General features: G+C 40.3%; 2 protein-coding genes across 2 annotated transcripts; one reads left to right on the top strand and one right to left on the bottom strand.

Annotated features, from left to right (window-relative positions):
- The first annotated feature begins 583 nt into the window (after positions 1 to 583).
- Positions 584 to 6,412, top strand: LOC117425902 (endonuclease/exonuclease/phosphatase family domain-containing protein 1-like). Its single transcript, XM_058993641.1, has 8 exons — positions 584 to 683; positions 1,546 to 2,370; positions 2,495 to 2,546; positions 3,236 to 3,346; positions 4,149 to 4,277; positions 4,518 to 4,644; positions 5,300 to 5,500; positions 5,792 to 6,412. The coding sequence occupies exons 2-8, from the start codon at positions 1,553 to 1,555 to the stop codon at positions 5,905 to 5,907; spliced, it is 1,554 nt and encodes a 517-aa protein (XP_058849624.1). The 5' UTR covers positions 584 to 683; positions 1,546 to 1,552; the 3' UTR covers positions 5,908 to 6,412.
- Positions 6,254 to 21,925, bottom strand: kiaa0895l. The gene is made up of 7 exons (XM_034043211.3): positions 21,714 to 21,925; positions 16,991 to 17,794; positions 15,871 to 16,014; positions 15,385 to 15,517; positions 14,436 to 14,741; positions 12,429 to 12,526; positions 6,254 to 11,507 (listed from the first exon to the last, which is right to left on the bottom strand). The coding sequence occupies exons 2-7, from the start codon at positions 17,759 to 17,761 to the stop codon at positions 11,343 to 11,345; spliced, it is 1,617 nt and encodes a 538-aa protein (XP_033899102.1). The 5' UTR covers positions 17,762 to 17,794; positions 21,714 to 21,925; the 3' UTR covers positions 6,254 to 11,342.
- Positions 21,926 to 22,625: the final 700 nt, after the last annotated feature.

The raw sequence follows: 22,625 nt of genomic DNA, 5'->3' as shown, positions 1-22,625 counted from the left end.
CACAAACTGGAAAATCAACAGCGTCTGATATTTAATACGTAGCTGGGAGAGTAAAAAGTTACTAATATTTTATTAACAGTTTCAATATATATGTTGAGCACTGCAGATTTATGATATGTCCCACCTCAGCCACTGACTCATTGTGTGACTCTGAGCAAGTCACTTAACCTCCTTGTGCTCCGTCTTTCGGGTGAGACGTAGTTGTAAGTGACTCTGCAGCTAATGCATAGTTCACACACCCTAGTCTCTGTGAGTCGCCTTGGATAAAGGCGTCTGCTAAATAAACAAATAATATGTCAGAAAACAATGTCTCATTGAGGTGTTCAGAATTTTTACCCAACCCCTTGATATGACATGTTTTAAAATAATAATAATAATATATAAAGTAATGTTATTTTTTAATAAAACCATGCAGGAACTGAAATAACCCAGATTAAATAACCCAGATTAAATCCCCTAATCCTACATTTTTAGCCTTGAAAACACAAATAATCTCTTTTTAGTTTAAAAGTTACTTAAAAAAAATAAAAATTATAATAATTCCCCATTGTCCTATAGGGGAAGTTACTATGTGTAGGCCAGCTTTACCTAGGGTTAGATAACAGTTGGCCACTTGCCCTCTTCCCTTATAAGGAAAACAATGCAGCATTAAACATCTTGGGAGCATGTCATTTTAAACTAAAGTAAGTTCAAAACTAAAGATAAAGTAACAGTTATATATTTTATTGCATGTTTAAATGTATTAGAAAACATTGCTGCACATGTGTTAATGTATACATTGCTTGTAAGCTTGATAACTTGTATATGTTTAAAGGTTAGAGTACAAAACAGTGTACCTCTGTTGAGACGCAGTGCTTCATACATTTAGGAATTAGTGCTTTTTAACAGTAAATCAATGTATTTTATAAAGATTTTCAGTAAGTCAAGTAAGCAAATATTTTGGCTAATGCCTTCAGTGTACTATACTATTGTTTTATGCTTTAGAGTGCAACATAAATTAGTAAAATACTGTGCATGTTATCTGCTGTGATCTAAATTATATAACAGTATTCTTTTATCACACTGCAGTTCTAAGCCTATGTCAAACTCCTAAAGCAACAGACAAGCAGAGAACATGCTAACTATGTCCTGGAGGAAGTATGATTCAATGTGCATTGATTTAGTAATCTCTCATTTCTCACACTGCACACAGGAATCTAATTAACACACAGACATTATCCCTTTGTAAAATACGAATAACCAATTGTAACAACAGATTTAAACAATAAGTTTAAGGACTCTAATTACTACAACAAACATAACAAGAAATTAGCAAGTCTTTGGGTGCAAGCCATTTTGATATTATTTACAGAATGTCTTAATAGTAATTTTAGTAGGTTGTTTCATTGAGGGAGACAGGTGCAATGTGTGAGCTGTAGACTATGGCATTCTAACTAAATCTTTCAATGGAAGATAACACTCTTGCAAGAATTACAAGTTAAGTTGGTCTTATTGTAACATGGGGACATGACTATCACAGCACTGGACTCCCTCCCTCTCTTTCAGGGTACCAATGGGACAATCCCTGAGCTGCTACAATCCTGGACGCAAGACGTCTCGGCGGCCATTGAAGAACAGGCGCCAGCTGAGTGCAGCATGTAACTTTGCGGACCTTCTTAGGCCAGGTCGCGTGGACCTGAACCGGGCCTCGGAGGAAGAGCTGATGACCCTGCATGGGGTGGGTCGCACCCTGGCCCGGGACATTGTGGCTTACCGGACCCGAATCGGGGGCTTCCGCAAGGTGGAGGACCTGGCACTGGTCACTGGGGTGGGGGCCGCCAGGATGGCGCAAATGAAATCCGAGGTGTTTGTTGGGGAGCCAGGGTCGGCCCCTAACCTGTTCAGCCTGGACCTCCTCTCCTCCACTAGAGTAGACATCAACAGGGCCTCACTGGGACAAATTAAGGGGCTGGCTGGGGTAACTGAGGAGGTTGCCCAGGGGATCTTGTTCTACCGGACCACGCAAGGGCCTTTCAGGAGGGCTGAGGAACTTGGCAACGTCAAGGGGGTTGACTCTGCCTTACTCCCCTGCCTTCTACTCCAAATCACTGTGGGGTGCCCCCGACTTGCCTCTACCTACCCAGACTTGCGGAGTGAGTGCCTGGGCAGGCCCAATGCAGCCTCCTCCTTTCATAGCCTCCGGGAGGTGGATATGGGGCTCCCCCCGGGCTTGGTAGTCCCCATGCGGCCACTCTCCCAGCCCTTCTCTGGGGTGCACAATGGCAGGCCGGTGTTGCGGGTGGCCAGCTGGAACCTGAGAGAGTTCAGCACAGAGAAGGCTCAGAACCCTGGGGTGCGGGAGGTGATATGCAGGACACTGCTGGAGAACGGGTGAGTAGAGTCCACTGAAGGGTTAGCACTGAGATACCTCTGCATTGGGAAGTCGTGTGCTCTGGAATGTACTGTGTTTTTGGGGGATCGGAGATGGAGTAGTAATTTATTTTCTTGGTGTCAGGATCCAGCTGCTGGCTGTGCAAGAGGTTTTACAAGAAGAAGCTCTTGAGAAGGTAAGACATGCTCAAGCTTCAGATTTGACTGACTTTCACTTTCTTTGAATTCCTTCATAGTGGGGCTGGGGATATGCTGGATACTACTTGTCATTGCTCTGCTTCTTCCAGAGATCAAACACAAATAAACATTTCAAATAATCATCGTGGGAGTTTTCTTGGTGGGATAATTGTATAAAAAGGAGGTGATTATCAATTGCTGCTGTTCGGTGAAAAAATATCTAACCAAATTGACAATATCTGTTTATGTAAGTGTTGATGAACATTATCTTAGGTTAAACAATGCTTTGAAAAACAGGAATAAACTTGCAACCCTCTCTCTTACCAATAGCATTGTAAACTTGCCTGTAAACAATCCTTCAACTTAATATACAGTAATTATTGTGCATACTGTGCTGAGGTTTTACTTCCAGCTAGGTATTTAATAAGACCAATAAAACAGTGTTCCAATTCCTTATAAAAGCTTCCTATAATAAAAGCATAGCAAAGTGTAATAAAGCTTAGATAAAGTATAGGTACGCCTTGTAAATCCTAGACAGGTATGATAAAGCATATTAATATACATGGTAAATGCATGGTATAACCATGTGGGAAACCTGGCAGAACAGAGTTTAAACAGGGTTGTTGTTGTTGTTGTTTTTTTTGGCAGGGTAGACGCTGTAACTGATTTTAATTTTGTCAAACCTCAGGTCTGTCTGGAGCTGGAGAAGCCCAGCACTGTGGGTGTGCGCGAGTGGCCGGGGGACAGAGGGACCTGGCGTTACGTTCTGATGGACGCTCCCCCAGGACAGGAGACTCAGGTAAAGCTCTGTAAGGCTCCATGCAACAGGGTATTGTGAAATTGTGGTGGACTGGACTTGTGTATTCACCCTTGGGGGGTGGGGGGGATATAAGACGCAAGGAGACCCTCAATGTTATTCCCTTGAACTACAAATGTATTGCATGCATGAGCCACTGAATCAGCACCTGATCTATGTGTTCATCTACATTGAAGGTGTGAACTACCACAAGGGAATACCACTAATGGGGGTTACTGTATATCTGGTTTATACTGACTGTTTATTCCAGTCTTTTGTCTGTGGTGTTTCGCATTAGGATGAGAGGAATAAACCTAAAACTGATCCTAGACTAGGTTTCCTCAACGGAAGATCAAATCAAAGGATTTGATGGGGTTACTGAAAAATATAGCGTTATACATCCCCACATGTTGCTACAACTGTTTAAATAATGTACCTGTGATGTTTAGTTTCATTGTTAACATACTGACAATTTTTTACACTTAGAACTTTAAGATCTGTTTCAAAGCTCTTTTCAAAATGGCTGCTCTAGTACACTGGGGTTTGAGATCTGTCCTCTAAATCACTGCAGGGTGAGTGATTTAAAAAAAAAAAAAAAGGCCTTTCTTTTCCGTACCACATCATGCATTTATTGCTGTGTTACCTGTTTGACAATGTGGGTGATAATCCTTGTACTAGAGCAGCCATTTTGAAAAGAGCTTTGAAAAAAATTTACAGGTACGTTATTTATAAAGTCTTTTTGGAACCCAGTTACTTTCTCTTTAAAGACCTGCACAAAAGTACCTGACCAACATTCTCCTTACAGGAAGTAGAAAGGGTGGCCTTCCTGTGGGACTGCAGTTCTGGGTTAGAGTTGCTCCAAGCCGTCACCGTGGAGACCCAAAGAGAAGGAGTGAGTGGGCCGCACAGCCAGCCCCTGCTGGGGAGCTTCAAGGTAGGGCTCTGCTGGTTAATTCAGCCAGGAATACAAGTTACTGAGAACTTGATAGCTTTTAGCACTTGAACCCAGACACAATTAACACATATTGCCAATGTCAATAAATCTGTTGGACAATTAACTGTGCTAGCCTGTGTCTTGTATAATTCCTAAGGATGAGCTAGTTATCGAGAAAGTGTTGCTCCAATTGCCCCAGCAATGGCTGGTTTACTGTAATGCTGCTGCTCTTGCGTCCAGATGGGAGCTCTAGAATTCAGCCTCATCAACCTGCATCTGAGGCCTGACTCTCCAGCCAGGACTGGACAGCCTGCAGAAGCCTCCCTGGACCTGCTGAAACTGGAACCTCTGAAGCCCTTCCTTCAAGGTAACGGGTGACAGGGTAGAATCAATACCGCTCAGCTCATTTCAATTGAACCATTTCTATGCCAGGGCTCTGAAGCCAATGGGGACTATTCATGTCATCTAAACAGTGGCGGATCTAAATGCAGACACAGATAGAAATGTGAGAAGCAAGGTTATGAAAAACCCTGCATCTAACAGTGCAGGCGAGTCTTTTTAGTGCTGCTTGTGTAAATATTTATAACACTTTAGTGATTTAAAGGAAGATGGTATTTTGATACGTCACCTTTTAGATCAATTAAATATTCTCCAATCCTTTTCACTTTCTTAAGTGTGTTTCTGTCTTTTAAACACCAGTATCGGTTGCAGTATTTCGTACTGAACTTCACATGCCTGAAAGTATTACTTGTGTGGGCACACTAGCGTAGCTTGCAGAAGGGTAAACAGAGAACCACACCTTTACTGTTACTGCAGCAAAGAATGCTGGTCAGATTAAAAATGTTATCTGTTACCACCCTGTGTACTAAATCATGATCTTTGAAGGATGTGACATGCAAACAGAGCTTTCTTTAACTTACTATAGCAAATACTTGTGCAAAACTATGCATACAGCTAAATGGTATCCCCACATCCTACCACCACTGCTGCTGTACATGTTAATGTCAAAACTGTTGTTTCAGATTTTTTTGAGAAAGCGCTGCTAACTTTGGGTCATTTGGGTCTAAGCCCGGACGCCAGTGAGTTTGCTGTGCTGAGGGAGCAACAGCTGGAGCCCCTGGTCCCTGCCGACTGTTCCACTGAGCTGACGGGACGTGGTGGTGAGGGGGAAGGTTCACTGCAAAACATCTGGGCCAGTCACACAGCACGGGACTCTTACACAGGTACATTCGCCTATATTTGGCAGAGGCAAGAACACATTCACAACCAGACTAAATAACACAAACACAAGCTCACACACTTACTCACAACCAGACACAAAAATACAAGTGCTCTGCAGTTTACAAATCAAAAAGGACAGATATTGTAAAGATTTGGTCATGGCTGGTTCCTAACTGGGGACTAGAATCTCTGGTTGGCCTGCGCTGATGGTGAGCGCATTGACTCACTGTTGTTATTGGGGGACCCCTGTTAAATGAAGATAGTTTGTTAAGTATGTTTGTGTTTGTACTCAGGTCGGTGGGGAGTGATCCGATTGGGTCTGAGCAATCCCTGGATCCCTGACGGATGGTCCTGGGGAGGCATAGTGTCCACTCACTGCCCATTGTGGGTGGAGCTTTACATGAAGTAGCCAATTGGCATCGCTGTTGCTGACCACTCCAGTGTCACCGTGTCTTTTGACTTGCTGAGTATGGGCGGAAAGCAGAAAACACGTCAAATGGCAAAAACTTTGCCCAGGAGATTTCTTGTTTCAATTGCCTTTTCTGTGGGAATTCTTCTATAATCTGGTCTATAGCGGGTGGTTTTCTTTTTTTAAAATTCTGTTTAAGAATTACTGCTAATTCATAGCAACCTAACTGACCAGATCCAAACAGATTATGGCTGATGGAAAGCAGAAATGAATAACAGAATTTTCTGTGCTTGCATGGAATTATTGAAAAAAATGATGAGAGGAGAATGATATGGTAACAATATGATATTTTTCAAGCATTTATTTGAGATAGCAGTACAATAAATGTTTTGTAGTACACCAGCAAGAGGTGGAAACAAGCATGTCCAACTTCTCGGCGAACGGAGTACTTCCATGTGATGTTTTTACAAAAATAACAATAAAAGGAAAGACGTAAATGCAACAAGTTTTCTTTAGGTAATGTTTGCTTTATTAAATAAACTGTAAATGGTACATCGATAACACAATAAGACACGTTAATCTTTCCTGCAGTAATAAATTAAAGTGCTCATCCACAACGGAAAATATGTGAATATCAGACTGCAAATGTGTATTGAGGGGGGAAAAAACAACAACATAAACCCAGAAACTGTGCAGCCAAAAGAAGGTGTTTTAGAGGGAAGCAGGGTCAGCTGAACCAGATACAAATGAAATCCACTGTTATCTTACTGCTGCCATGAACCCCCACAGTGTAAACACACAATATTTATTTATAAGATAGTAATTTTGCATACAACAGTTACAAATGAAATATTGACTAAGGAAGTTGTTTTAGTATTTTTTGGGGGAAATACCATAGTGTAATACTGTTTAAAGATGGTGCTGAATTTAGAAATAGTAAAATATTCTAAAATTCAATGACAGATGATGCAAAGTAAGAAACAACGACCTGTGGTACTTCCATTATAGGTGAAACAATTTCCCTAGCAAATATTTAATTTTTGTCCGTCACTTGTAAGGAAAATCTCCCATCCTACTTTCAGTCGTAAACTACAGTATCACCTCATTCAGTGTTAATGCTGTATGCTTAACCGAGATCCCTTTGACATTTACACCCCCTTCTGCAGCGGTGTCTATTTGTAGTGCATTTGATTGATTGTGAAACTAAAAAAAAAAAAAAAAAAAACACAACAAAGATTAACTTGTCATCTCATATTGTGGACCTTTGTATTAAGGTATTCAAATTCTAGTACAGACATTTTATGTGTGCCTGTTCTACACAGAATGCTTACAGTACTATAGATAAATCTTCACATGCAGTGTGTGCTTGAAAGCAGTATTCATTTACAATGGATATCAAGGGCCGTAGAGCAGTAACGTTGACTGGATCTTTGCTTGTAGCTTGAACATTTCAATCGCGAGAGCTGCTTGAGTTTTCGGGTTATAGTATCTCCCCTGGACAAAACGGGTCGGATAGGACACCTGCAGAACTGTCAGAAATTATGGAAACCGCTTTCATCATTAAATGATATGTATTTAAGAATTGAATTAATTGCAAGACTAGTGATGGTAACACAGCTAAATATGCAAATACATGAATTTATTTTATAAATATTTATTAATTCATGTATTCATTAATTGTTTATATCGTATGCATGACAGAATTCGATCTTTCCTCCGATTACGATTCCATTCTGACATTTTTACAAATCATTTCAGTTGACTTATCAAACCAGTTTTGCTCAACTTGCTTTCATTTTTAAAATAAACCACATTGTTTATATAATAGACAAAATCAAATTAAACTAAGATATTTGTATTGTCTCTCCATGATTTCTGACAGTACTCTACATCACTTGTCATATTATTTATTTCTTAGCATATCACATTATTAAAGATATCACATTATTTTTACATACAATTACCCATTTATACAGTTGGGTTTTTACTGGAGCAATCTAGGTAAAGTACCTTGCTCAAGGGTACAGCAGCAGTGTCCCCCACCTGGGATTGAACCCATGACCCTCCAGTCAAGAGTCCAGAGCCCTAACCACTGCTCCACACTGCTGCCCTGTATCCCCAGGTTCACAAAAACAGGCTCTACCCTGCCGAGATTATAAACCATTTAAAAAGGTGAGGCATGAAATGAATGTTGTGTGTTCAAGTTTCAGGGGGAGAATTGCTCGTTTGGCTTCACAAACCACTCACGTCACATACAGTACAGTAATGCATGCAGAAAGTTGGTAAGTGCTATTTGAATGGCCGTAACAGGAGCAATAGTGACACACACTGGCCAGGCAAGTTCACTACAGATAAGCAATCCCAATGCATTGTTCCCCATAAGTTTGTCAGCCATCCTCCCTGTTTTTAGAGATAGCAATCAATGTATTATGTTTTGTTAATATCTCATCAAGCAGTAATTACATTCTTCAATAATCTGCAATGTTTACAGTAGTGGTTCACATGTGGCTTTTTCAATCCATTCAAGATCAGGACCTTAATCACTGAATTGATCAGTCCAGAGCCATTTTCCAACCAGGCATTCCATTGTTTGATGGACCTCGCTGGAATAAGAATCTGGATGGGGGTGAACTGCAGGAGTCACACATGAGTACCACTGGTCTGAGGGATTGAACTTGCTGTGCAGAAGCTGATAAAATAGCTCTTTCCAGGTACAAATAGAAGGGCTTCTTGTATTCAGACACATAACCACAGTTTGAAACTGTGAGGCCCCTGTCTCATTAAACCAGTAGTTGAGGGCTTTAGATGACAACATTTGCAAGATGACTATCATCCTACCATAGGACAATTTTTATTATTATTGTCAATTGTATTCTATATTAACAACTGGTATTAAACAAGCCTGAAACTGAATGTAACATAGCCAATTTCATAACTGCTGGTGTCTGTAAAGGGGTCAAAGTTACACAGCTTTGATCCCCAATTTCATTTTGTCACAGATCTTGCATGATAACATTAACACGTTTCTAAGTACAAGTTACAATCACTTGGCATTGATTTAGTTCAATTTGTCAGTTGAGGCAAAACAGAACGGAAACCAAGCTCTACAACTTACACTAATCTTTCGGTGTCAGATGCAGCAGCATTGTAATTGCAGGCAGGCAAGCCAGAAAATTCTATAATACAGCTTCTCAAGCAAAGGTAAAGATTACCTTGAACCTGCAACACTGTAGATCCTTACATACTATATAGAGGCTGCAGAACATGCTGGCTGTCATAGTTTGAGAACTGCTGACCCCATTTCACTGACTACTCAACACTAGCTTTACAGGAAACATATGTGATTGGAATCCAGGACCCAGCAATTAGCCAAGCTACTAAGCTCTGACTGAAACTGAAGAATTGAACCCCAGTTTAGCCACTTAAACAGCTGAGCCCATGGGTCCACACTTACTCGTATTCAACTTATTTGTTCTGATGCAGCTAAACACACAGCTGCTTACAGAGGTATTTATTTAACACTGCTAGGGTCACAGCTCACCCCTGCGCTTTTAACACATAGGAGGTGTGAGAGAAAACAGGACTTGGCGTCAGGTGTGTTGTACTGATATACAGTATATGTATTGCAGGTTTAAAATAGATCTCCCCAATTCAAACAGATATCGGCACCCTTCCTGACCCACACACAATCTAAAATAATACTGAAGTAGTTTGGACAAGAGTTTAAAATAACAGCTGGTAATTTATACATAACTTGAGAGAGATCATTGGTAAAACAGATAGACAATGGTCAGGTGTGTCACTTGATTTATCTTCTTCTAATTTAACCTGTGTTTTAATGGGAGGGGAGGGGGAATTACTATTTTCCCCTCATCATTTTTCTATTAGAGCCTGATTGAAAAAACAACTGAAATCTCCCTGCATCTGTACATTCGATTTACAGAGGACAGCACTGTTCTGCAGATCTGTATTTGAAATTCAAATTACAGCAAGTTACAGTACCTGTAATCACAGTCAAAATATAGAATGATTACAGCCAATTATTCCAGGCCCACATCTGACCATCCACTGATCTGATATGTAGTTAATGTAGAATTTCATATTCTGCTCAAGCAACTTCATTGGCAGTTCAACTATTTTAATTGCCCTCCACGCAGAGTCTGATGCCTGTTTGTAGGCAGTGTGAATGCCAGCTGCTTGCTGCAAGGCGAGTAAACATTAACATTTACAGTTAATATTAAACAACAGCATCCCTTCATAAAAATGTACTACAGTAAATGTGCACGATAATTTTACAGTTGTCCCATGCTATTCCATGGTTATACTATGCATTTACCATACTTTGCTATGTTTTTATTAGCTTCTGGGCTTTACAATGCTTAACTACAGTACGCTTTACCATGCTTTCACTGTGCTGTATTACACTTTGCTATGCTTTTAGTAAGCTTTTATAAGGGTCCTATCACAGTGTCCCCTATACACAAGGAACTGCTCTTTTCTCAAAACTAAGTGGCTTCTTTAAAACAACCCTGTATATCGGTTTGTGTAACTTAAACTTCAGAAAAATGTAACTGGAATGTGTGACTTGTAGTGAGAGCGTACGGATCACTGTAGATTACACACCCGGAGACTCTCCTGGTAAATAATAATAATAAACATTACATAAATAATTAGCACATTGTGCAATAAACGTGTGGAAAACAAACAGACACCCAGCAGGGCAAAAAGTATCCCATCACATATTCCTCGTAAGAATCAGGTAGACAAACGTTAAACACTGATAAAGGCACTAGCTGAAACGTTTGTCTTCTGACATTTAGAATATGCGATTCACTATATTCAGAAATATATTTCAGTGACATCATTTTGATACATAATTGATATACTCCTTTTTAATGAAGAAGTCCCTATTGAAAGCATTCTTCCATCAAATAAATTAGTCAAGGAAACTGAGCTATCTAAGCTCTTTGGTTCCACTTGCTCCAAAAAGCACAAATTTTGATTCTGCTCTCAAAGGTATGACTATTAACTATGACTTTGCTTGCATTAACGGACTAGTAAAAGACGTGAATTTTATTTTGCCTAAGCAGGGAGTTAAAAAATAAAAAAAAGTTTTTGACTAAAATATCACTGTACCCATACAGAATCACTACCTGCGTGCTGGAAAGAAATCCACGTTTTAAAAAACAAATTTAATACTAAGTGCAATAACTGCACTTCCAGGATTTCAATCGTCCAATATGCAGTTATTTTGAATTCCTCAATATTTTCCTCCTCCTCACTTATGGAACCAGAGCCAACCAAACCTAAGGTCCTGAAGGGGTTCACATTGAGCCCTCCTCCTTTAAATGTAAATGTCCTCCCCTACCTCCCCGCCCTGTGCCCACAGTGCGAGTGACGCCCGTTTCCTCCCCTGTTGTCCTGCTGGGATAGGGTCACTCTGGAATCAGCTGGCATAGTTCCTCATCATTCAGTTCATTGGCAGAGACGATATGATCCAGCTGCTCCAGATAGCGCTGCTGATCCTTCATGAAGTGCGGGATCCGGGTCTGCGCAAGAACCGCAAACTTCCTCAAGTGCTCCACGTCTTCATAGGACACCTGATGAGAGAGAGCGAGAGAGAGAAAGAGAGAGAGAGCAAGAGAGAGAGAGAGAGAGAGCGCGAGAGAGAGACAGAGCGAGAGGGAGACAGAGCGAGGGAGAGAGAGAGAGAACCTTCAGTCACAAAACTAAACAGAAGAACAACAGTCACCCCGGCACAGCAGGATCAATAAGTATCATAAAGTGAAAAGGATAATAAACTGAAATCTCAACTCTGTTCAGTAACACACACTGCATGGCAATGGCAGAGCGACACTGATGCAATGAGTGAATCCTGTATTTTGCGAATACTATATGCTGTGTAGGGGGGTTAGCAGTCACAGCACTCCATCCAAGCATATCCCTTATAAAGGTTTACCATAGTAAAAGCATAGCAAAGTGTAATAAAGCATAGTGAAATCATTGTAAAGCATAGGCAAGCATTGTAAATTATAGCACTGTATAATTAAAAAACATGGCAAACCATGGGAAACTCTGGTAAATGCATAATATAACCATGGGAAAACCGCAAAAAATACTGTGGTAAACTTGTATATGTGAATTTGGGGAAGCAGCTGGCTTGCTACTGATAAGAAAGAAAGTCCTGGATGGGGTGGGGATAATTTCACTCTCCAGGTGAAATGACCCAGGAAGTACAAGAAAGTCTAAACGCATGGCTTGGAAACAGAGATTTCTTTAACCTTGTGCAGTACCAGATATCATGTTTTAAAATGAAACAAGTTTGCTAAAATATGTGTTTTTTTTTATAACTGCTCATTTGAGACCTACGTAGTGATTGGATGTGCATGGTAGAGAAAATGTATGGAACTATTTTGTTAGCTACAATCACTTTAACAAATTGATTCAACCCCTCAGTTCCAGCCAAAAGACCAGCCTTCTACTGGTCCATTAGTCCCTCCCCCTTGTCTCTATAGACCCACCTTTCCCAGACATGCCAGCATTTTGAAATCAATGTTCCTTCGATGCCTCAAGATCCTCAGAATCCCATCTAGATACACCTGGTCTTTACTGAAACAGCCTGGAATTTAGAAAGGAGAACTACAGCATGAGCAAGACCTACAACCGAGTCACTATTAAGGTAAAAAAGATGTACACAGTATCCACAGCTGTAAATACAACATTAGAGTCGTAAGTATGTACAGTTACAGCAAAAATAACATGAGTGTGGATGAATATTGTGACATAACTTGTTCTAAAGACTGTTGTAAGCACGATTTAAAACAATGTATTGGTTCCAAATAAACATGAACAATGCTCTGTTAGGAATGGAACAGTCTTGACCATTCCTTGTACTGCAGCCCCACCTCCATAGTTCTGTTGTAGCAGCATGGAGATAAATACATGAATAATTACCTGGCTGGGTAGCACCTTAGTTGGTGTATTTGGTCTTTGAAATTATGAGGCAGAAATATCATTTTGCATTTTGTATGTAGCTTTTGGAAGTTACAGTCATCAGGGAAGTGCATCATTTTGTTCTGTTCTTTCCTAATTGATTGACTGCCCACATGATTGTGCCCGATTATGCAATTAAGCATCTTCCAGCTGGTTTGTTAGGAGCGCTTGGCCTAGAGGTTTTAGTTCTGCTGTTTCTTTTTTATGTTGATCAGCTGTTTAAAGAAAGTAAAACGTTGGTGAATCTGCTCTCTAGTTCCAGGCCTCCAGGCAGGACTATCATTGTGGTTGTTTGAGGCTTGTTTCTTTATTTTTCTACTGGATCTGCTTTATTTTCCTTTGCTGCTCATACAAAATTAGCAACTGGTAGGATCTACTTTTTGAATTTACCTGTGTCTATTTTTTTTCTGAGGACAAGAATTGTTTCATTTTTTTTGTTTGACCTGCCTAGGTAAAGTTCCTAGAGTTCCTAGTGATTCAAATCAAAATGAATTAAATTGTTTGACTCTTTCATGCTGAGAGTTGAGAGTATGACCATTGGATTTATGACCGGTTGTAGATGGTCTTCTGAATAGATCAGCTTCAAAGTTTCTTGATTGATTCAGAACTGGAAATAGTCTGGGCTATGGTCCAAGCACATTAAGGTTTTATAACAGGGTTACATCAGTTTTATTTTAGAGATTTAAAAAAAAAAAAAAAGGAAATATGGGTTTTCATAAATGTTAAGCTTGGCGTGCTGAACATACTGTAAATTCTATGCTGGTGGCCAGTCCCGTATACGAATTATTGAGGTTCTGGCACACTCACTCTCTCTGTCCTCAATTAACTCACACAGGCAGGCTAAACAAATAAGTCGCTATGGATGTGTTCAATTGTGGAGGTGCAGACAGGTCTATAACGTAAACAATACTTCCCACCCCGACATGGGAACACCTTTCCAGGTGGCTGTAAACACCACATCAACATGCAATCTTTCTTTCTAAAATAGAAAATAATTTTACCTGTAAATTTTCATTGAATCTTATGAATGTTAGAATCTTCCAATCCCTGTTTCACATTGTTAAAGCCAGGTAGCAACAATCTCTAGCATGTTAGCGTTCTACAGCTCTCCTTCAGTTTGCACTGCCGAGTATTCATTCTGGTTTCTACTGTACGCTTCATGTCCTATTGGCCAGCCCTAATGTCTATTCCAGTTAGACCCACTCTGACTCTGGGTCAGGACTGTGTTATATTTGGTGAGATCACTCCAGTTTACTTTCTATTTTTTCACTCAGATTATATATTATATATGATTTCAAATGTGTGGATTGCTGACTTTACTTATTATTTTCTGCGTTTTATCCTGGGATTTAGTTATTTGGTAAAATCACAAATTTGACCCTCAAGATTATGCGAACATCAAAAAGTCTGGGTGACATATGTATCTCCACTATGTATTCCCAGCAAAGAATAATACAAATGGTTGATTTTTAAATCTCTTTTGTTGTTGTTGTGTGAATGCAGCAGTGATCCTTGACCCCGAGCGGCCCACTCACCTGGACGAGAGGTGTCAGTCTGCCCCCTCTTGGCTCGGACGCAGTACTCCCAGCGCACAGCAGGGTCCTGCACGAACTGGCCGATGTCGCTGAAGAGCTGGCTGAAGCTCATGTGTCCGGCGTGGTACACGGTGTAGTAGAGAAGGGCAGCTCTCCACAGGAAGGGGTTCCGGCGGAACAGCACACTGTGCAGGCTGGCAAGGCCCTCTTCTGTGGGGTTGGCAGGCTTCAGACCGAACTGCTTCCGCCCGGCCGCATTGCTCCACGGCTGCCTGTTGTTGTTCACACCGCGGATGTAGTGTGTCCCTGGAAACAGGAGGAACCACAGCAGTGTGCTTATTCAAGCAGCTTCATCATGTTTATTTATGTTATTTGAAAGGCTTTTTTTGTGGTGTCAATGCGTTGTATAATTTGTTAATGTTTTGATAATACAGTATACATAACATTTTCAGGTGAAGTTGGAGCACTACTGATAAAATGTTTATTACTGTAAATTCAATACAATATTCCCAATTTTCAGGTTTTGCCCCTTAGCTACAGGTATTTGTGTATGTGGTAGTTGCTTAGTGCCTTGTACTACAATATGTGTGTAGTTAAACATGAGTCACACTTGGAATTGTTTGTTATTTAGTTTATTTTTTTAATTTTGTTTATTATAATGCTGACTTTCTTATACATTTTATCTTTAATGTTCAACATTAATTCAACTTTATTAAGGGGCTGTATTTATAAACCGTTCACCATAATGGTTCTGTGTTTACTTTTTTAAAATAAAATGTAAAATGTTGATGTTACAAAGCTTCAAATTACAGGAGGATAATTTAAATAGCTGCTACCTGCACCTTTAGCTGTTTAAGACAGTTTAAGACTTCATGACCATAAATATGGAAGTCTGAGGCCACACTGTGTTTGATTATTAAGAGTCCCCCCTGCCCGTGTTGGAATGTACCGATCTCGTGGCGCAGCATTCCCTCCAGCCAGTGCTGCCGCGCGCCCGCCAGGTTGATAGTGAGAGTCGGACGGCAGCTCTTAACCATCATCACCGCCTGAGACAGCAGCTCTTCCGACAGGCGCACTACCACCTGGCAACCACAGAGGGAGACAGAGAGGCACTGAGGGCTGCATTCAGAAAACACACTTTGTATTTTTTTTGTTCTGGAGCTTGTCCACGTCTCAACCCGGACAGGAACACCCCGTCACTGAATCCTGGGCCTCTACAACTGATTCTTGTATTGAATTGTGCAAATAGTGTGGTCTGGTCATGATCTCTGTACTGTGCTTATTGTCTAAAGTTAAGTATGTCAGTTTTGTCAAAACTTTAAAGAAGTCTCCCCATTCCTTATTTGTTTTAGATTCAATAGATTGGGATTAGTTTGGTTGCTCTTCACGGGACACTCTCCAAGGCCATACAGTTGTGTTGACAGGCACTCCTCACCTCTCCCACACAGCCCTCCTTCTGCAGATACTTGCGGACAGATGCCCACACCTGGCACTTTGGGAGAACATTGCCCCCAGTGGCCACCTCGAAACTCTCATAGGAGCCATACTTCCGCAGGACGCAATGCATGATCCGCACAGCCTGCAGAGAACAAGGGTACAGGGTTAAAACTTTATTACAGATAACAGAATTACAACAGCCAGATATAGGAAACCAAAGCATCACCACTCCACTCTTTAATACACACTCACACATGCATCTGCGTCTGTGTGTCTCAAACCTGACCAAGACAGGCCCTTATTAGGCGATCCCTGAATAGATTCTGTCAGTATGTGGTATTTACTGTACCACTGATAACCACCAGCCTTGGTTGGACTTGAACCACCCAAACCCCACTTGCTGAAGACAAACTGAATTAAAAGTTACCAAAGATAAGAAAACACTTGTATTCAGGAATATATTTTGGGGAATTAACAAAACAACTGTGGGTACAAGAGGGTTCATTTCAGTGATGGACACAATGTAAAACAATGTATTTTTGTAATTTTAAATGCAAAATAAGTGGCTATTGAGACTTTAAATGGTAATGCACTTTACTTGCTCTTATCTGCCCCCTATTTAACTGCATTTAATCCTGTAATTCAGAGTACTGTAATCTGCCAAGTGTTTAATCTGTAGTATTTTGTATTTAATCATATCTTGATGTAACTATCTCTGACACTGTTATCTGCTGTATTATTGAATTGTATTTTGTCACACTTGTACTTGCTTGAACCAAAGTCATTGTATTTATCTTGCTCTTAATTATCTTGCGATTGTAAGTCGCCCTGGATAAGGGCGTCTGCTAAGAAATAAATAATAATAATAATAATAATAAATAATAATGTATTGCAGCCTGCTCTTAAGTATAGTAATTGCCCTCCAGAGGATATCAGTCTTTTGAAACAAAATCTGATAGAAGAATGTCCAAACAGCATGAGACACATTCAGCTTGTGAAAATCTTACCACAAACACATTATATCATATGTAACTTCTAAAATGTCCCTTTGTATATTTAATACAAACGATAAAAAAACTACCATAAAAAATAAACATACAGTAGATAATACAGAATACCTGTGTCAGAAACTGACTAGACCCCTCACGGTATTTCTCTAGGACGTTTGTCGCTTGCTGCTCTCCGTACTCAAACTGTGGCTCGTAGTTGAAGCCAGCCCGGAAGAAGGCTTCCCTCTCCTGGTCGATGTTGGTGGGTCGCAGGGCGACAAGCAGGCAGGTTTTACCTCCTCCCCCTGACGAGGCCCCAGGCTGAGACCCGCGGGCGATGTGAGGGAGCGAGGTGGCAGGGCGCATGCCGCCACGCTCCCCCCCTGCCACCCCATTCATGGCACACGTGCTCTCACTGCGCCGCATCCAGCCACCACGTCCATTAAACACCGGGCTCGTGAGACTGCGGGACGGGGGTCCAGGTGATCGGCCTGATGACCTCTTCACCTCTGACCCCGAAAACCTTTTCACTGCTGATGAAGACGGCTTCTTTACCTCTGACCCCGGCGGCTTCTTCACCTCTGACTCTGGCGTCTTCCGACTTGCTGGTTTAGTCGACCTTTTAACCTCCAGGCCCACTGACCTTTTGACTTCTGATAATGTCAAGTTCTGGACGTCCAATCCCATGGACCTTGTGACCTCTGCCTCAGGTGACACAATCCCCCGGGAGCTAAGGGCTGCTTTTGACCGGCTGAAAGTGGATGATGACTGTGGGCGTGAATGGGGGGTGCGCAGTCCATTACGTGGCACCTCCCTCGTGGCTATCTCTGGCCTTTCACTCCTTGGTGTACCCCGACCTGCTGCCCGCTCCACAGACCCTCTGCCAGGGTCCAGCACCATCTTCCCAGCCTTGACTCTCCTCTCCGTCTGTATCTGAGAACACAGCATACAACCATCAGATACTGGCTAATGCTCTGAAACCCCTGGCTGTTACCATCTGGCAGTTGACAGAGTCAACAAGGTGCGTTGTTGTGATTATAAAGAAGCAAGCAAGGCTATTAATCCTGTTATAAAGCATAGAAATTCAGCCAACCGTACTAACACACATCTTAGCTCCCTTTCTCAGCTCTCTTCCCTCCCTCCTTCCTTCCCTGTGAGCCTACCTCTGCAAAGATGGAGACAGGCAAACAGGAGAGAGAGAGAGAGAGAGAGAGAGAGAGAGAGAGAGAGAGAGAGAGAGAGAGAGAGAGAGAGAGAGAGAGAGAGAGAGAGAGAGAGAGAGAGAGAGAGAGACACGAAGGCCAGCGATAGAAAAGCAGAAAACAACAGCCTCTATTGGCTGATGGTCCTGAATGAAACTGAATCAATAAATAACTCATGCATTTTACTTCTAAACTAGAATGACTCCAAATGAAACCATATCTCTACTGTGTATAAACCCTCAAATGCTGGTTATCACATTCATTCATTGTAGGGTTAAGTCTGCATACAAATAACACTCCATTTTCAAACCAGAAAAGGAATTGGTTAGGAAATTCTGGAAATCAGCATCTCACCCTTTATTTAAGGAATGAAAAAAATGGCATCTTGTTGACAAGAAAGCTTCTTAAAATAAACAAAGGAAACATATCCTTTTTAAAATGATTTAGACTGTAAATCATATTGGCCGACTTTCAATATACTTAGCGCTGTAGGAGAAAAAAAAACATTCAACTGTATGTTAAGCATGTTGTTTTTTTAGTGTAACAGCAGGTTTATATATTTTACGGGTCTCGGCTGCTCTTTGGGTCATTCATATAAACGCCTATCACTTGAATCACTTCCCTAAATGTGTTATGAGAGTTTTAATAACAACACATGTAAGTGAATAGGTACCAGGAAGCAACTGCAGCTTTTCAACAATAGCTCTGTCTTTGACAAATCTGCATATTCCAAACTGAAGTATACAGGAAGAACCAAATGGAAGAAAAGGGGACCAGCGATTAACACATATATATATATATATATATATATATATATATATATATATATATATATATATATATATATATATTAACCTCAAATATTTGGCTCAATTAGTAGTCATTCTGCCCCTACATGATGAATTGTTCATCAGTTAAGTTAACTCAGAAATCATACACACATCATAAATGCTCTTTAATGTACTCAAATGTACTAAAAATGACTAAGTATGTATATAGTGCCTTTCATAACACAGTATCTCAAAGTGCATTACATGTCGGTTAAAACAGAACAGCATGCAAAATTAAGAAGTAGTAAAAGTTACAAAGTAATAATAATAATAATAATAATAATAATAATAATAATAATAATAATAATAATAATAATCCAAAGAAAACTATTGAACACAGGAAATTAATAAGAATGATAAAACACAAAATAAGCAATTATACATAAAAACAATTATATTTGTAAGTCGGGTTAAAAAAAGCTAAACTATAAAAGGAAGTCTTTAATCTTGACTTAAAAATCTTGACAGAAGCAGCATCTAAACTAGGTATTGGTCTTAATATTGAAGAAGACTTGAAATAGCTGTCGATAGTTATAGTAACTGCAAAAATGTGGCCTTATTAAGCGGGCTTTCAGCAAGATTTCCCTGTAGCTGTATTTGCTGACTGTACAGTATGTGAGAACACACACACACACACACACACACACACACACACACACACACACACACACACACACACATATCATCATCAGTTCCTTCTCACTCAGTCAACTAAAATGACAAACCCACTGACATTCCTATGCGTTGTAGTGTGTAATTCTAACAGGAAATTACAAAGGAAATGTGTGCAGCTTTCTGAAGTCATTTCCCTTTAGCTTTACTGTAGGGATTTTAGTTTTCCTATGAGATATTATTAGTACACTATAGGAATCGGAACGTTTTTTTTTGTTTTTTTTTTTGTAAGGATGAGATAAGCATTGTTCAGCAGTGCTCAATAGTAGCTGTGTATTTGTGGTGGGGCTGCAGCACACACATACACGGTTCACTGATGACTCATAGATATGAGACTCCCTAAAATATATTGAATGATAAATGAAGGCAGCTCTGTAGACATGACTTCATCGGCCAAATCTCTTATTACAGGGATAGCTGAAAGCTATGACTATCAAACATCAATACACAGGCAGTCTGGTGACCCCATCATTAACCTGCAGTAGGAGAGTATATGCACACATGTGGTTGTCTTCACTTCGAGATGGGAATTAAATCCTTAAAGTCTCATAAAATACTTTTACAGTATATTGTCTACAGTATCCCATGGCAGATCATAATGTATTTTAATATGGTTAAGGATTACAATTAAGGTATTATATAGCATGAAAAATACTATTATAGTAAATATATTGTCATCTTGAAGAAATAGATTAGAAAACAGTTTTGGATGAACAGAACCCTTTGCCAACAGAAGTGGATCTTCTTCTCTTCACTCTAAACAAAGTAAGAAATATGCATACTTCTCATCGGATTTAAAAAAAAAAAATCTCGGGTAACCTTCTGATGTTTTTATTGGAAAACTACAGATCTTTAGTTTGTGGAAAATATTTCTGTTGCATAGTTTTTACTGTAATAAAAAGCATGTATGTCAGTAACTGACATCCCCCGCCACAGCTGTAAATTCAATATTAAAGCTATCAGTAGGATGAAAAAGTGAATGACCATGACATATCAACAGTTCTTCAGATATATGAAAAGGGTGAAGTGTGACAGAAGCATGTCAGACCGCCTCCACTATATCTCCTTTGATTCACTACAATAAAAATAATGTTACAATTGTCATATTTGTGTCTGCATTCTACTTACTTAGTACTCAATAGCTAATGAACTAACTGATAGACTGTAATGTGCTTTTTCATGTGCTTGGATGTGCTAGTCCCGAGTATAAAACCAGGGCAGTGGTGTACCTTTCAAACAATTCATTATCATAATTGAATTTAGACGGCGGTGGTACCGCAGCAAGTTGTGACACGACGCTATCCGCGCTCACAATCACGACTCCAGTTCAATTTCTGCGACTATGGAGAAAGACGCAGTTGGAAGAACACACGACATTTTCTATTTCAGAATTGGTTAGACCATTTTCATGACCGCCCCTATGTAGATGCAGGATTTTAAGCAGAGATGATCTGGGACTTCAACAGACCCTCGTTACTGTTATTAGATATCTGCTTGGGGTGAATGGGGCGTTCGGAGTCTCAGAATCATGGAAGTGTGTGTGTGTGTGTGTGTCAGTTTTTGAAGCGAACCTTTCAGTCCCTCCACCACCCCTGCTTTCCTGTATCATTATAGCGGTTAGGGTTACAGAGTATGGGATCTCGACTCCATAGGCGTTCATTCAAGTCATTCAAGAAGGGAATCGGTTTTGTCCTAGAAATGACACCGGGTTTATATTTTTCAGCACAAATTAGCTTCCCTCCTTGCACAGCATAACACCACGCACCAGAAAAAAAGAACTTTAGATAGACGCAATAAATAAATACAGTCATGCAATCCAGGCTTTATCGGGGAGTGATATCAATCGGGCTTTGTGTCCATATCTCTGTGAATCTGCTTGTGAAAACCCCTAAACAGGCCTGCCATGATGCAGACTGTTCTGCTCGGCGATCGGCAGTTTATTACACTAGCCCAAGCGCAGAATAGCTAATCTGTCGCATTTTTAAAACAATGAAATAAAGAAAAGCACAAACGCTCTGATCACAGACAACATGTGCTCATTTGCTTCTCTCCAAAGACTTATGGGAAACGTTCATTAAATTATCTGCAGCGTTCACACAGTGATAGGCATTGAAAAGACATTAATTGCAAAAAAAGAAAAATACTTACTTGGCTGTAATCGGCGGATTTGTGTTGCTTTTAAAGCATGGCACATCTGTAATTTTTTATCAGAGGTGTGACAGTTACAAATATCCAGTGCAAGAACCCGTTGATATAAAGCGGTAGTTTTGTAGCAAACCCTTGAAATTGACACACGGGAGCAGCTGATAGATCACATTGTTGCAACGTTGTACCTCTGTCCCGCCCATCGCTTTTCGAAACCACACCTCTTAGATTCTGATCCAAGCAACGCCGTTCTACAATCTCTTTCAACTCTTTGGCCGCATCCACTTGAGGTTCCCACTGCAAATCTGCATCCCATCCATTCGTGAGGCCATAATAGTACATAATTCATTCAATACACTTCCAAACAGCAAGTGTCCTCAAATTGGGGTACAACTGCACTCATTAAACCGACTAGCTTTCTTATTCTTTATATATATATATATATATAGAATAAGAAAGCTATTCGGAAAGAAAGCTATATATATGTGTATATGTGAACAATCTATCAAATGCATTTGCATTTGTAAAGTCTCAGTTGCATTTGTGTTTAAATAAAACTGAAGTGTACACATTTGTATTTTCATTTGTAAGATTTACAGGCATTTGCATTTAAATGCACTTGAACCAAACTTTGTTTCACAACTGTAGTCTTCTGCTTTTACACAAAGCTCCTATACAGCAGGATTTCTGCCTTGGTTTCAGGCTGGGAGCGCTCCTCTCTGCACAGGTGCATTCACTCTGTATTTTATGTCTGTAACAGGCTGAATGAGTGTCAGTTAACACCAGGCAACTTTTCGCTTGTGCCGATTGACACAGCAGGCTGATCTGCCATGACATAATTACACAGGATGGTGGTAGCTCCCTGTTAATAATACCCTGATCTGCCATGACATAATTACACGGGATGCTGGTAAC

The sequence above is a fragment of the Acipenser ruthenus genome, chromosome 20 (genome assembly GCF_902713425.1).
Source record: "Acipenser ruthenus chromosome 20, fAciRut3.2 maternal haplotype, whole genome shotgun sequence".
Classification (NCBI taxonomy): domain Eukaryota; kingdom Metazoa; phylum Chordata; class Actinopteri; order Acipenseriformes; family Acipenseridae; genus Acipenser; species Acipenser ruthenus.
This window is presented reverse-complemented; position numbering and strand designations above follow the sequence as displayed.

Coding starts and splice junctions, on each gene's coding strand:
- kiaa0895l (XM_034043211.3), bottom strand. CDS start 17,761: ATGGTGCTGGACCCTGGCAGAGGGTCTGTGGAGCGGGCAGCAGGTCGG. Junction 12,527..14,435: donor GACTGACACCTCTCGTCCAG/GTGAGTGGGCCG, acceptor TCTAAATTCCAG/GCTGTTTCAGTAAAGACCAG. Junction 11,508..12,428: donor TGCTGGCATGTCTGGGAAAG/GTGGGTCTATAG, acceptor CTCTCTCATCAG/GTGTCCTATGAAGACGTGGA.
- LOC117425902 (XM_058993641.1), top strand. CDS start 1,553: ATGGGACAATCCCTGAGCTGCTACAATCCTGGACGCAAGACGTCTCGG. Junction 2,547..3,235: donor AAGAAGAAGCTCTTGAGAAG/GTAAGACATGCT, acceptor GTCAAACCTCAG/GTCTGTCTGGAGCTGGAGAA. Junction 5,501..5,791: donor AGCACGGGACTCTTACACAG/GTACATTCGCCT, acceptor GTTTGTACTCAG/GTCGGTGGGGAGTGATCCGA.